The sequence below is a fragment of the Melanotaenia boesemani genome, chromosome 16, assembly GCF_017639745.1.
Source record: "Melanotaenia boesemani isolate fMelBoe1 chromosome 16, fMelBoe1.pri, whole genome shotgun sequence".
Taxonomy (NCBI): domain Eukaryota; kingdom Metazoa; phylum Chordata; class Actinopteri; order Atheriniformes; family Melanotaeniidae; genus Melanotaenia; species Melanotaenia boesemani.
Genome location: NC_055697.1, coordinates 2949012 through 2963562, shown reverse-complemented (window position 1 = coordinate 2963562; position 14551 = coordinate 2949012). Strand labels below are relative to the sequence as shown.

The window sequence follows — 14551 nt, the reverse complement described above, 5'->3', positions numbered from 1 at the left end:
TCTTAAATATTATCAATAAATCATTTTATGTAGATATTAACTAGAATAAAACACTAAAATCTGTTGGCGTTCCACATTCATTTCCCATCTTGTCATGATGATGATCAGACAGATTACGATTTGAACTTCAGCTTTTGGGCAGAAAATGTTGCAGAGTTTGGGGGATATGGGGCGGCGTGGCTCAGCAAGGTAGAGCGGTCGTCTTGTAACCCGAGGGTTGCCGGTTCGATCCTCGGCCAAGTCGAGTTCATGTCGAGGTGTCCTTGCGCAAGACACCGAACCCCTAATTGCTCCTGATGGGTCATGGTTAACGCCTTGCATGGCAGCTTCCGCCATCAGTGTGTGTGTGTGTGTGTGAATGTAATGTATGATGTAAAGCACTTTGGGTATCATCCCAGGTACAGTAAAGTGCTATATATATATATATATATATATATGGGCCATTTATTTTTGTGGTTTTTCTTTATTTCTGTAAATAAACCTGATGGAAACAAACTGGGAGGCATCTTCCTCTGTTAGCAGCTGCGATGTGTTCATGCATCACAGAGGAAACTAAAACCTTCATCGCATCACTTCCTGCCAAACCCAGAAAGAAGCATCCACTCAGTCCTTACTTTCAAGCTCCATTTAATGTCCTAGCAAAAGGAGTATGTGACCGCTCTAAGGAGTGAGTAAAATAGAAAGTGCATTTTTTTCTTTGTTCATTGGAGTTTAACATAATAAAAAAAGATCAAAGCAGTTTCTTTCATGTCAGACGGAGCAGATTCTGTAGAAAGAGCAAAGAAATGAGTAAAGGTACTCTGTTGGAGTATTTGGTGGTACGGTGTAGATCAAAGGCACATCACAGCTTTGCATCTCACTGGGGATTGTTGCACACGCACAGAAAACACACATGCACAAGCCTTAAAAACAGGTTTCCATGTGGCCCCGACACAGTCCGCTGATCTACGCTCATGTCGATGGAAAAGCATCATGGAAACGGAGGGAGTAGCAACCGATGTTTATCTGAAGCAGGTGGAGCCGTTTCATCTGGAAAAGGGAACAAAAGCACTGAAGAAGGTCCTTTACGTGGAGATGATCCTGGAGAAATCCCACGTAGCGATGGAGGAGGGTCCGGGGGCGGGGCTTTATCTCTCATTCTGTTACCTGCATGTTTTCTTTTTTTAATGATCCTCAGAATGACCAGTATGTCCTGGGTTACAGCTGTTATCAGTCAACAAGAAAGAAAATAAATGAACATTCAGTAAACATTCTTCTCTAAAGGTAGTTTCCCTTATATAATCTGTCATTTTCCTCTGAATTATGTATACATAAACAAGTTTAATAACATACCAATCAGTGGTTATTTCACAATTGGAAAAAGCACAAAATGTTTACACTCTTTTACAGGTAAATAAAAGTCTGTTGACTCTGTGATGAGGGCGTAGCATAGTTCAGAGTTCGTCTCTTCAGATCCTCCTTCGGCTACTCTGCTACTAGATCTTTACATACAAATATTGACAAAGTAACGGCTCGCACTCTGAAGCCATCTGAAAGTCTCTGAAAGAGTAATCTTCATCATCATCAGGAGGAGGAGATGCTGGAGGAGGGAGGGAGGGGGGCTTATAGCTGTCCCTCGCTGCAGTGGCTGTCCTGACTGCCGCCGGGGTTCTCTGCTTCCTGAGCGGGCAGCTCTTTGAGGATCAGGGAGGAACTCTTCTCCGAGAACTCGTCCCCGTCGGGCTCCAGGCCGTCGGGACATGGAAGCTTGAGGAGCTCCTCTCTGAGCTGAGCCGTGTGTCTCTGCAGGAAGACAACACACGAGACGTCAGACGGACAACCGGCACGCACTGCAGGGACGGACGGATGTCCACATTTATTAACGTTAACTACAAATCTTTAGACCCAACAGATCACTGAATTTCTAAAAATCCACAAACTCAATATTTGGAGGAACTTTTCAGAAATGACATTTAAACATCGGTTGGTGACTCGTGTGGAAGGTGAGTTGAAAAGGGAGTGAAGGGAATGAAAGTGGCCCGTCCAGGACCTGCAGACCTGCAACTCGGACCTGAACCGGCCCGTTCTGACTCAACTAGACTTCAGGAAGTTACCTTCAGCGCAGCGGCGTGGTGGGACATGGTGCGGCCAACCCGCTTGTCGCTGCTGTACTGCTGGATGTCAGCGATCCACTCCTCACACTGAGACATGATCTCCGTTCTCTTCAGGTAGAAATGCTTGTGGATCACCTGAAACACACAAACACACACACCTGCTTCAGTGCTGCACCAGCGAACCTGCAGCAGAGCAGCTGTGCTAACGGAGACGCTGAGCAGGGAAAATGGACAGAAAGTTGTGGAAGTGAAGCTGCAGCCGACGTATCTGTTGCGGCTTTTAAAAGGTCAGACGTGGACTGAACAACTATTTATGTTGTTGCTGGAGGCGGCAACACAAGCAACCTGCTGCTCCAGTTCGGCTGCTGCTAGCTCCTCATCCTCAGGGAAAACCGTAAAAGATGGGAACTCTGGAGTCAGATATCACTCGCAGACATGTTTGCTGGGAGGAGACAAAGAAGAGGTGGATGGAGATCACAGTCAGGCAAAGACCTGGTTCTGATAAGTTCTGAGGCCGAATTCAGGGGGAAGTTCAGGACACTGTGGCATTGCTCAAGGATCTGAGCCTATTTGAGTTCATCGCTCATGTACTTTACTTTTTTCTTTAATAAACCACATGAAAAGTATTAACCCACTCCACATGTTTATCTTTTTTTTAGCATGACTTCACAGCTGTGACCCGATAGTTATTTTTCATGTTAACCTATTTATCAGCATACCGGACTCAAACATTTAAAGAAATCATTAAATCTGGACTGAAAAATTTCAGCTGCAGGATCAACTGATTCGGTTGCTCTTATGATGATGAAAATGATGAATACACAGAAAGAAAAGGCCAGCTCATCTAATCCCACCTTTATACTCAGATACAGGAAATATGTTGTGCTGTCATGTCACCTAAACCCTGAGAATGTTTAAAATCTGCACTTATGCTGGGCTTACACCAGAAGACTTTTAAAAGATTTGCAAAAGACTCTTTGAGTTTTAAGTCTCAGACTAAGATTTGACAAAGACTGTAAATCACTTTTTACAAGACTACAAATAGATTATTTTAGCATTTTTGTGATATGTTGGACAGTTGATATGGAACAGGGCTGATCTGCCCACAGTAAAGCAAACAAGTAGAGAGTTTCCCTCCAGGGAATCACACATCATCATTATTAAATACGGCTTTGCATCTCCACCAGGTGTCACACCGACTCGTCAGAATCTGGAGGGAAGAATGAGTTTCTATTCTTCTCTCATTGGTTAGATCATTGTACTGTAACACATAAATGATCCACAGCAGACGTTTACTTCTTAATAACCGTCCACTCGCCCAGCGAGTTACTTACTAAAATGTTTCCAAACCAACGCAAAAGATTAAGCTGGCCCCTTATAGCCTACATGGTGTATGTACGTCACTTGAGGTGCAGATTAATCTGTGCAAACCTACACATATTTTTCTTGTATTAGGAGTTACCACTAATGTGAAAAGTCTGCAACCAGCCCACAGCAAACCGCTGAGACCGTTGAGGAAACAGTAACTACCGCTACAGAAACAGTAACTACCGCTACAGAAACAGTAACTACCGCTACAGAAACAGTAACTACCGCTACAGAAACAGTAACTACCGCTACAGGAACAGTAACTACCGTTGTAGCGAGAGTGGCTGGCCTGGATCTTAGCGTCTCTCTCTCTCTCTCCCCGCCGCCACCCTCCCCTCGCCCTCCCTCTGCTTGTAGCCGTTGAGAACAACTGCACAAAACTGACGTTATTCCATCTGCGATCGACTTGTTTTGCCTCACGTCAGGTCCCGGATGTGTGACACAAAAGTTTGAATTTCAGATCTGAATTTGTATTTCAGATCTGAATTTGTATTTCAGATCTGAATTTGTATTTCAGATCTGAATTTGAATGGAGAGAACTGAAACTGAACTATGAAAATGAATTAGGGAATGAATTTTTTCAAATACAAAAGTTTCAACTTTTCCAATATACACATTCAAAAAACAAAGATTCAATATCAAATATGGTAATTTGGATTCAGTTTTTTAAAGCAACTATTCAAACAGGCATATTCAGATTCAAATTGAATGATTCAAATTCAGATATAAAGAATTCAGATTCGCTCCCCAGTGGCACAAAGCTTATCCCATACAAACATGTTTGATATTGTCGCAGATCCCAGACCAGGGAAAGATTGACATTAACAACACAGATTACCAGCTTACACCTAACGACGAGATGACCGGAGCGCGCTGTGACTCCAGTAAAACTCCTAAGATTTCCTAAAGACTTCAGTTTTTAGTCTGCGATTGTGAAAATCGTTTGGTGTGATCTGATCATGACGCGGTGATTGGAGACCTCTAAGGCCTAATCTATTGTTACTAGACCGTCCTGTGCATGAGATGCTGCACTGCAGCAGATGTTAGCAGACACTGGGAAGCATTTTTGCTAACATGTAGCATAGCTACATGACTGACAGGAAGCAGCGATGCTAACATGTAGCATAGCAACACGACTAACAGGAAGCAGCGATGCTAACATGTAGCATAGCAACACGACTAACAGGAAGCAGCGATGCTAACATGTAGCATAGCAACACGACTAACAGGAAGCAGCGATGCTAACATGTAGCATAGCAACACGACTAACAGGAAGCAGCGATGCTAACATGTAGCATAGCAACATGACTAAAAGGAAGCAGCGGTGCTAACATGTAGCATAGCAACACGACGGGAAGAAACTCAGCTTAAAGACTCCACCAAGGATCATCATCCAAACCAAAAATATAAAATTTAAATAAAAATCATTGAGTCAGTAACACAAACAGATCATGCACGCTGTGTCATGCAAACTAAACTACTTTTAATTAAATTATATCAAATATCTAACAAAATAGAAAATTAGAGAAATTAAACTTTCTTTACCAACCTTTGATAATTGATTATAAATAGATCTGTGTTCCAGTAAGACTGTTGGTTATTAAAATCAGTGGGTCAGATAAATCCTAGTTCACACTGACCGTAGCTCTCCAGATGAGATGAGGTTACCAGTGACTGCAGACTCCTGTCCAGCCATTAATGTGGCTTTAGACCCATTCAGGACAACTTCTCCATGTTTTCCACCATGTTTGCTGTAAGTCTGTTTTGTTCTGCTCTGCTGACTCTGAACATCCAAGGTCTCTGGGAGCCTCGTGAATCTTTGTAGTGCTCATGATCTGGTCTGTTTGTGAGGTAAACTCAGGATGAACATTGTGTCCAGTGAAATGGCTCTAAATCTACCTAACACCTCCATGTGGAAGTGAATTATGAACGCATTAAGCATAATGGTTCACAGTCAGCAGATTTTAGATGGTCTTGGTGGTCCAAGTCTCCAGTCTCCTGTGTGTGGAAACGTGGAGCATCTGCATCAGTCTGACATCATAACATACGTCACTGTTCAGTGATGTCAATCATCTGCACTTGACTCCCTTTCTGCCTCCAGCTCACTTCCTAGCAACAGTTGCCGGGGAGAGGCATCAGTATGCCGTGAGCGCGGTGAGGATCCAGCTGTAGCAGGAGGAGGGAGGTGGGGTGACTCCTTATCATGGCTGCCGCTGATTCGCTGTTTACAGGTGAAGCTACAGAGAGAAGGTGAGAACCATGAAGAGAAGCCCACAGCCAGGCCGTCTTAATTCACCCGCGTACATGATGTAATGGTCTGACGGTGCCGTTCTCCTCGGAGCGCCACCATCCATCACAGCATGGATATAAACTCTGCACGCAGGGCGTCTCGGATCAGGAAGAACACGCAGGATTATCCAGTCTGGCTGGATGACTTTTTAGGAAGTACATGTCTTTAAAAACCCTAAACCCAGTTTCGACCCTCGCAAATCATTTGGTGCCAGATAAGTCCCCATAAACTGGTTTCCAGTCAGGTTTAGGTTCCTCTCAGAACAGTAAAGTTCACATGGAGGACGTCTTCTGGGACACGCTCAACAACTATATTGATTTTCAGTCATCCTGGAAGACAGACTCAAAATATCTGCAGGGACAGGATTAAGGAAACCTGTTTCAAAGAACAGCACACTGAGTGGAGGCTGGGCAGATCCTCAGCAGCCATGTCGGGTCACGATGACGCCGCTTACTGCCACTCGGAAAACTGTCAAGTTTACGTGTCACTCACGACTGAAAGAAGCAGAGCGCCTCATGAGGACTGACAGGATGTGCTTTAGTCAGAGACAGAATCTGTCTCAGGACGTGGTCAGCTGACATGGCTGCATCTTCTTCTGGGGGCGGCATGGCTCAGTGGGTAGAGTGGTCATCCTGTAAGCAAAGTGTTGCCGGTTCGATCTAGGCCCGCAGAGCTCATGTTGAGGTGTCCCTGAGCAAGACACCGACCCCCTAGTTGCTCCTGATGGGTCGTGGTTAGCGCCTTGCATTGCAGCTTCTGCCATTAGTGTGTGAATGTGGAGTGAATGAACAACTGATACAATGTGAAGCGCTTTGGGTGCCTTGAAAAGTGCTACATAAATCTAATCCATTATTATTATAATAACTACACGTCAACATGAGAATAAGAAATAAAACCAGGCTGTCCAGTTTTTATAATAAAACAGAATCTAAACCTGTTCTATAGGAAAGGAAACCCTGAATTACTGCTGCTGGGATCTGGTGGAAAAGAGAAAAACCTAAATAATACGAGAATATTTTAATAGAAAATAACCGAATGAAATAATACATAAGATATTAACTGAGTAGTTATTGAGTAGCAGGGGTTGGCCCGCTAATAAAATGGTTGAGGAAACAGGTTTTTATTAAGGCTATGAGAGCAGGTCCCTGGTTCAGAATAAAGTTTGTTGAAAATGCTGATCTAGCAGAATTAATTAATCCTTCTGGTGTCTTTGTATGTTGGTAGTGCTGAATTCATCATTTACAGAGTTTTAGAGGAGTTTCAAAACATCGAGATATATATTGTGTATTGGGATAAGGCAAAAAAATATTGGGATATCAGTTATAGGCCATATCGCACAACCCTACGTGATACTATAAAAATATTTTAGTAAATATAGTTCCACACCACAGTCATGGAGACAGAGACAGTAGGGACGACATGAACGCCTGATTCATGAAAAAACTAGCAGCTATTTTTCGTTTGAAATCAGCCAGTTATTAAAATAACACCAGGCAAATAATGTTAAAATACTTGTGACACAGACTGTGTGTAAAGTTTCTTCCTCTTGGTAGTAAGGAAAGTGCATAAAAGTAGAAATAAATCTAACTACAGAAAGGTGGTAAAACTGGTGTGTGGATGCAGCTGGAGAGCTACTTTCATCAGGGTGTAGCATCGCTGCAGGTTCTGAGATGAGAACTATAAAGTCTGCACACCAACCAGCAGCTACCGAGTTAAACAGAAATCTGATTTATTATTTAAATAAATTTATTATTCAATCATTATATTAGAACAAAGATCTGACTGTAGCTGCAATTACAAAATTGCTGATTTAAAAAAAGGTTTAGGCCTAACAAAATAAAATAAAATAACTGACAGCAGGTGTGGAGGCTTAAGTTGGGAGAACGGGTGATTTTAATCATTTTTGCATACGGCACTCGTGCATGCTCATAACTGCCTCTGCCGGTGTTGTATCGAAAAAAGCACCCCCTCTCAAGGAGTGCAGTAACAGCTTCTTACCTGTAGATGGCGAGTATTTATTATTACACTTAAGAACTTACCAAAAGCCTACTAAAACTAACCTGCTGATAAAAAGAAAACATATACATACTACACAGAGGAAAAAAATCAAACAGCGATGCTTAAATGGTCTGTATGTGGTCACGCAGAAATAATACGACCAACAGGGACAAATTTACTCAGGGTGTGCATATTCTGGCAGACCGCGCTGCCAACACCGTAAATACACAACACAATAAACTCTTCATAATTTTTATAGTGTATTGTGATTATTTAAATTTTTGTCATGAAAGGATTCTGATAGATTGTGGCTTCAGCATCGATATGCAACTGTCTTGTTGCGACCAGCACCTGGCAGGTACGTGTTAGTACCACCATCAGGTGGCGTCAGTTCACCAAACTGTTAGCCAACCACCAGGAAAACAACAGCTTCACCGTTGCTCGGCGCTGAGAGATTCCACCTTACTGGAGAACAAATTTAAGAAATATGCAGAAGCAAAGCTCAGGATCAACCTGTGCAGGTAAAACTAGCAGCTCATCAGGTCCACCCACAAATCAGCAGCCAAGCTGGATGTTAGATGTGAAGAGCAAATAGTGGACCTCATGTTTCCATCAGGATGTTTGAAGGTTGTGATGGAAATAGTTGAGCCTAAGTTTAAAGCCCATCAAGAACAACTCAGACTAAAGAGACAGCAGTTAAGCTGCAGGTGAGCTGGACCGGTGTGTTCAGACATCCAGAGACTAGCGGCTGCAGACCTGTGAGTTTCCTGTAAACTGAATGAGGAGATTAAATCCAACACACAGCAGCTCCTGACACCTTCAGATGTATCAGTGGGAGTGGGACTCGTACCTCCTTGAAGCACGGCGACGGGTTGCGCATCTGCTCCAGCATGGCCCACTTCACGGTGGCCTGCCGGATGTTTCCATCATATTCGCGGGAACTCTGGGTGCCGCTGGGGGTCCCACGGGAGCGCTCATACCCCGGCTCGTTGAAGTAGGGCTCAGCCACCAGAATGAGGGACTGCACCGACACTAGCACCTGGAGGAGGAGGATACAAGAGAGGAGGCAGGGAGGCATGAGATGATGATGGAAAGCTGTGGCCTCATAAAGCTGCATTCTTTAAACTTTCTTTATTATCGGCCAATGAATGAGCTGGCCCGTCTGAAGGAGACGGGGACGTCCTCCTGATCGCTCCGTCATTAGCCACCCTGATGATGCTGCTGCTGGACTTGGAGGGCTGCCTGCTGGCCTCAGCCACACTGGAGCGGGATAAACTCCATCAAGTGGACACAGTTAACCTTCAGGTAACACCATCTGCTGGTCTGGAAGCGGGTGGCTGATTTCAGATCAGATACCCCCCCTCCCCGAGATGGTTCCTGCCCCGCCCCCCGTCTCCAATTCACCAACCTCCTCACTTTCCATTATTGATCTACAGCGTGCTAACTGGAATGATAATCAATGGAGACATCTCTATGCACTCTCCCGCCCTACAAATGAGGCAAATCATGGTTAAAGAAGGACAGATGTGTTTCCAAAGGGCTCAGACCGGCTCGTCGGTGGATCGATACAAGCTGAAAATGAATGCGAGTGTGTGCATGACAGGAAACCAAATAATGGCGTGGGTGTGTGCTGATGTGCTCTGCTCAGGAACTTCATGTTTATCTATAAACCTGAGCACCATTTTGGATCCTTGATGTTAATCCTCCAGATCCCTTTAGACTTGAACATTCTGGAAACATCAGTAAATTCCTCTTTACTGAAGCTCTAAAATATTCCTACCATGAAAGAAGAGAAAAGCTCTTTGCTTGGTGCAGCTTCAGGTGTCAACACAGAGCCTGGAGGCTCCAGGTTGAGTTTGGTTTGACTAACACACACTCTCTGTCACCAAAGCTAAATAATGATCCATCAGGTCGGCTGTCCAGACACAAAGCCTGGTGAGGTGTGAGGATGGAGCAGTGATGAACTGCAGCCTGTAACACATCCATTCAGACGGCCATGATGGATATCCATCTCACCTGTAGAAAGCTTGAGGTCTGAGGGTTCCACTTCTCCTCGGGTCTCCCGTGCCATGTGTTCAGGATACTTAAACACACCTGAGGAAGAGACATTGCTGGGATCAGCTTCAGCAGAAAAGTCTACAAACATCTGTGGGCACTGGGCACAGACTGAGAAAAAACAACATTTAGATCCAATTATGTTAGAACACGATAGTTTTATAGTTCGAACGCTACAGAGAAATACTGGATACGATATTCTGGTCCAGGATCGATGTGGGAGCGCTCCTCTTGTTTTGAGAGCAGCTTTGGTGGAAGTGGTGTTTGTTGTCGCAGCCCTGTGATTGGTCAGGAGTTTACGAAGGAAGGAAAACAAGTGGACTCATCAGGTTTCATCTCGCGTCTTTATTAAGCTCATTTGTTGAGTGTTCGGATTTCTTAGTGTAAACAGCAGGAATGTGGTCGAGTTGCGACACGGTGTGAGACGGTAACATGAACCAGTGGTGACGCTGTATGTCCTTCAGAAAACCAAAATAAAAATCATACACTGCCTGGCCAAATTAAAAAGGTCCCTCTAATATTTGCCTGGACTAGCTTTGATTCCATGTCACAGTCTTTATGTTGCCTAGCAACCTGAAGCCTTTTTCTCCGGTTAGCCTCACTGGTTAGTGGTTTTCTTCTGGCTCCACAGCTGTTCAGTCCCTTGACTTCCTTCACATTGTTCATGTGGAAATGTTCTAACTTTCACTATTAAACATGGTCCTGAGTTCTGCTGCTGTTTCTCTTCCATCTGGTTCCACCAAAGTGATAACTGATCACCATCAGCGTGTTTCCTTCTTCCTGGAAGACGATGGTTCCCCACCATCCTTCCATTTCTTCCGAGTGTTGGACAGTACTTAAACAGACTAACATCGTTTCTACGGACGCATCTTTCCACATGGTAGTTTAAGACATGAGAAGCCGCTCATTGCATCGGCTGGGGTTAAATAACTTGTTGCAGCTGGGAGATGATCACCTGCAGGGATTATCCAATGGGAGGCTCTGACCTGTTTGCTTGGTTAAATCCGGGTGGAGACTTTTTCTTTGGCCAGGCAGTGCATTTACACCACGGGGAGAGTAAAGCTGCGAACGAAGACAGAGTCCAGTCGGTTTAAGGGTACTGCAGTGCAGACCAGAGTTGATGTGAAGTTTGGTAAAATCTGGGCTAGACTGGATTTTTGTGGATCCAACCACTGATGCTGGTTTTGTATTTAAGTGACGGAGTGAGTCAATAACTGACACTTTTAGATCAATGTAGACCAGAGTTTTCCAAATATCACATCTCAGAAGCGGATGTAGATGTGATTATCAGTTATCTGATGATGCTGGTATCACCAGACTAAATGTTTCAGCCCAGCATGCAGCAAAACCGTTTCCTCATTCAAACACTCACAGAAACCATCAAACCAGGAAAAGCTGCTGATACTTTGCAAGTTTCAGGACACCTGCAAAGCAAGAGGAGAGCTGGATTCATCACAGCATCCAAGCTGCGCTCTGCTTACGTCTGCCAACCACTACTGTCCAACCGGGGCTTGGGAACTGATCAGGATATTCAATCGATTCAGTGGATGATGATTTGATGTTCGTTGATTTCCCAGATTCAGTTAAGATAAGATTCAGGATCTGTTGATCGACTGCAGCCCATCTCACAGCTGATGTAGTACATTGTGGCTGCTGAGCTTTAAAATGTTCACATCATGGAAGATCAATTTCTATTTGTAGACATTAAATCAGGAATTACTGGAAATCTTCCTCCTATTTAGAGACCAAATGTTTTTACTACTTAGCTCTAATAACCAGGTTAGTCTGACTATATCACACATTTTATAACCACATTTTATCCTCATGTTTCTGGAAAACGTCCGAGGTGATTCCCAATCCAGATTTTCTGTCTGGATTGATGATGTTGGACGAGTGAATCAATGTGGGGTGACAGATCAGCAGCGTTCTCTCTCCTCATTCCAACCGTCCATCGCTTGTTTCTAGACGGGCTCATAGGCTGAACGGCAGCTTGTTTCTCCACCACCGATGTGGGAAATCCCAGGAATTTCTCTCAGCAAGCGCGAGGCAACATCACGGGGACTGTCAGCCGCTGCCCAATGAGGTGCAGCTGATGAGGGAGATCCAACATGCCGTAACATGCCTGCAGGGACGCCTGCTTCCAAATGTCACATTTAAATAAAAACTGGACTGTGAAGGTTTTCACACGTGATGGCTTCTTTTGACCCTTCAGTCACAGGGACGGGGTCCAGGTTTTAGCTGATTTTCATTCCTTAAAAATAGTCTGAACATGTTCTGACGAGATGATTCACTATCAACATGTTTAACTTTGTAGTTTTGTTATCTCGGATATAAAATATATGTTCAGGAACCAACAGAAGCTGCAGTTTGACAGCAGTGATGTTGGCGTTGTAGCCTGCTTCATCACTTTCTGCAGCACGGAGCTCAAACATCTGATCAGATCACCTCAACACGATTCTACAGAGTTCTCATGAGTCATGGTGTTTGCAGGAAGGTCTCCACACAGTCGGAGTCCAGCAGTGGGGGACTTAAAGACTACATCAGGCTGTATGAGAGGGCCACGCTCCAACTTTAGCTTTCATTATCATAAATAACGAACAACCTGAAACTGTCAGAGAACAAAGACCTGGGCTGATTTTGATCATAAAGACGTTGAAAAAAACAATTTATGGAGAAGAAATGATTTCATTGAACTAAACCGACATTTTCTGTTCAGGTTCAATGACACATGAGAAGTTAGATAATGAGATAAAAGCCAAACATTTCAGCATCTGTCTGAAGAGGAAACCAGCTGCAGGATGCGGCGTACATTGCTGACCATTGAAAAAATATTTTTATGTCATTTTAATCAGAAAGAACTAAAATTAGGCAGAATATGAAGTTTTGTGCCGCTTAATCTGGAGTTGATGGACACACTGAGTATCTGGACCAAACTTCAAAGTGAGGACTTCAAACTACCCACCAGAGTTATGATTAATATGTACAACATACTTTTCCATGGATTTTACCATCACGCTTGGTACAAAAAGAACAGGTGATTCGCAAAATGGGGAACAAGATTGGGAAAAAAAAGCTCATAATCCTTATTTATAGGTAAAAACGTACCACATCAGAAAATAATATGAGAAGGTGATGTATTTGAGGAAGAGGGAAACAGCAACAAAAATGAGGCAGATGGAGTGATGCCTCCTGGTGGACAGGAGGACTAAGACACTCTGGACATGTCCAACCTGTGATGACATCTCTGTCTTTTAGTGGACAGACACTGGGATTTTTGTTTTTTGGAGATATTTATGTGGCATGAAAATTTATGTCACTTACGTACGTAAATATTGACGTCTGTTTTAAGTGTTGTCATATGTCGCCTTCTTCATACTTTCATGTGTCTTTGACGTTGCCATAGTTGTTAAGTCAGGTCCTCCACTAGGGGGCAGTGCTGAGTTTAGAGTTACCTGGCGCGACCCCATGTTCGTTTCACACACTGGTTAGCAGCAGTAATGCGTCACAATAATGTTGTTTCCACCCACCCAACACGCCCCAAACACTTGCAGAGCCTTCTTTAAAAGCTCGCAAAATCTTTACAGCTGTCCTCTTCATTCTTCTGCTTTTTTTATTCCTTCCTGATCGTCGTCTTCTTCTCTGGTTTGTTTCTTTTGCTAGTTGCATGTCAGCTATACAGCTCCATCTTCTGTGTCAAGCGACAGATAGCTAAGCTGCATGAAAATGGACCAAATTACGCATGTTGCCGACGCAGGAGACGTCTGTCCATCTGCGTGTCCACCTGTCTGCGTGTCTGTCTATCTGTCTGCGTGTCCGTCCATCTGCATATCTGTCTGAGTGTCCGTCCATCTGCGTGTCTGTCTGCGTGTCCGTCCATCTGTATGTCTGTCTAAGTGTCCGTCCATCTGCGTGTCCGTCCATCTGCGTGTCTGTCTGCGTGTCCGTCCATCTGTATGTCTGTCTGAGTGTAAGTCCATCTGCGTGTCTATCTGTCTGCGTGTCTGTCCGTCTGCGTGTCTATCTGTCTGCATATCTGTCTGTCTGCATGTCTGTCTGCGTGTTTATCTGTCTGCATATCTGTCTGTCTGCATATCTGTCTGCGTGTCTGTCCGTCTGCGTGTCTGTCTGCGTATCTATCTGTCTGCGTCTGTCTACGTGTCTATCTGCTTGTCTATCTGCGTATCTATCTGTTTGCGTGTCTATCTGTCTGCATGTCTGTCTGTGTGTCTGTCTGCGTGTCTGTCTGCATGTCTGTCTGCGTATCTGTCTGTCTGCGTCTGTCTACGTGTCCGTCCGTCTGCGTGTCTGTCTGCATGTCGGTCTACGTGTCCGTCAGTCTGCGTGTCTGTCTGCGTATCTATCTGTCTGCGTGTCTATCTGTCTGTGTCTGTCTACGTGTCCGTCTGTCTGCATGTCTGTCTGCGTATCTATCTGTCTGCGTCTGTCTACGTGTCCGTCTGTCTGCATGTCTGTCTGCGTATCTATCTATCTGCGTCTGTCTACGTGTCAGTCTGTCTGCATGTCCGTCTGCGTATCTATCTGTCTGCGTCTGTCTACGTGTCCGTCTGTCTGCATGTCTGTCTGCGTATCTATCTGTCTGCGTGTCTATCTGTCTGCGTCTGTCTACGTGTCCGTCTGTCTGCATGTCTGTCTGCGTATCTATCTGTCTGCGTCTGTCTACGTGTCCGTCTGTCTGCATGTCTGTCTGCGTATCTATCTGTCTGCGTCTGTCCACGTGTCCGTCTGT

At 44.4% G+C, this 14551-nt stretch overlaps 1 protein-coding gene across 3 annotated transcripts in view; it reads right to left on the bottom strand.

Annotated features, from left to right (window-relative positions):
• Positions 1-610: 610 nt before the first annotated feature.
• birc6 (baculoviral IAP repeat containing 6) overlaps positions 611-14551 on the bottom strand; it is a 128664-nt gene continuing 114723 nt past the window's right edge. For all 3 annotated transcript variants that reach the window (XM_042010087.1, XM_042010089.1, XM_042010088.1), the window contains exons 70-73: positions 9766-9843; positions 8600-8788; positions 2094-2228; positions 611-1782 (exon numbers count right to left, since the gene is read on the bottom strand). In XM_042010087.1, the coding sequence (XP_041866021.1) occupies positions 1603-1782; positions 2094-2228; positions 8600-8788; positions 9766-9843 (582 nt within the window). In that variant the 3' untranslated portion in view covers positions 611-1602. The remainder of the gene's footprint in view (positions 1783-2093; positions 2229-8599; positions 8789-9765; positions 9844-14551) is intronic.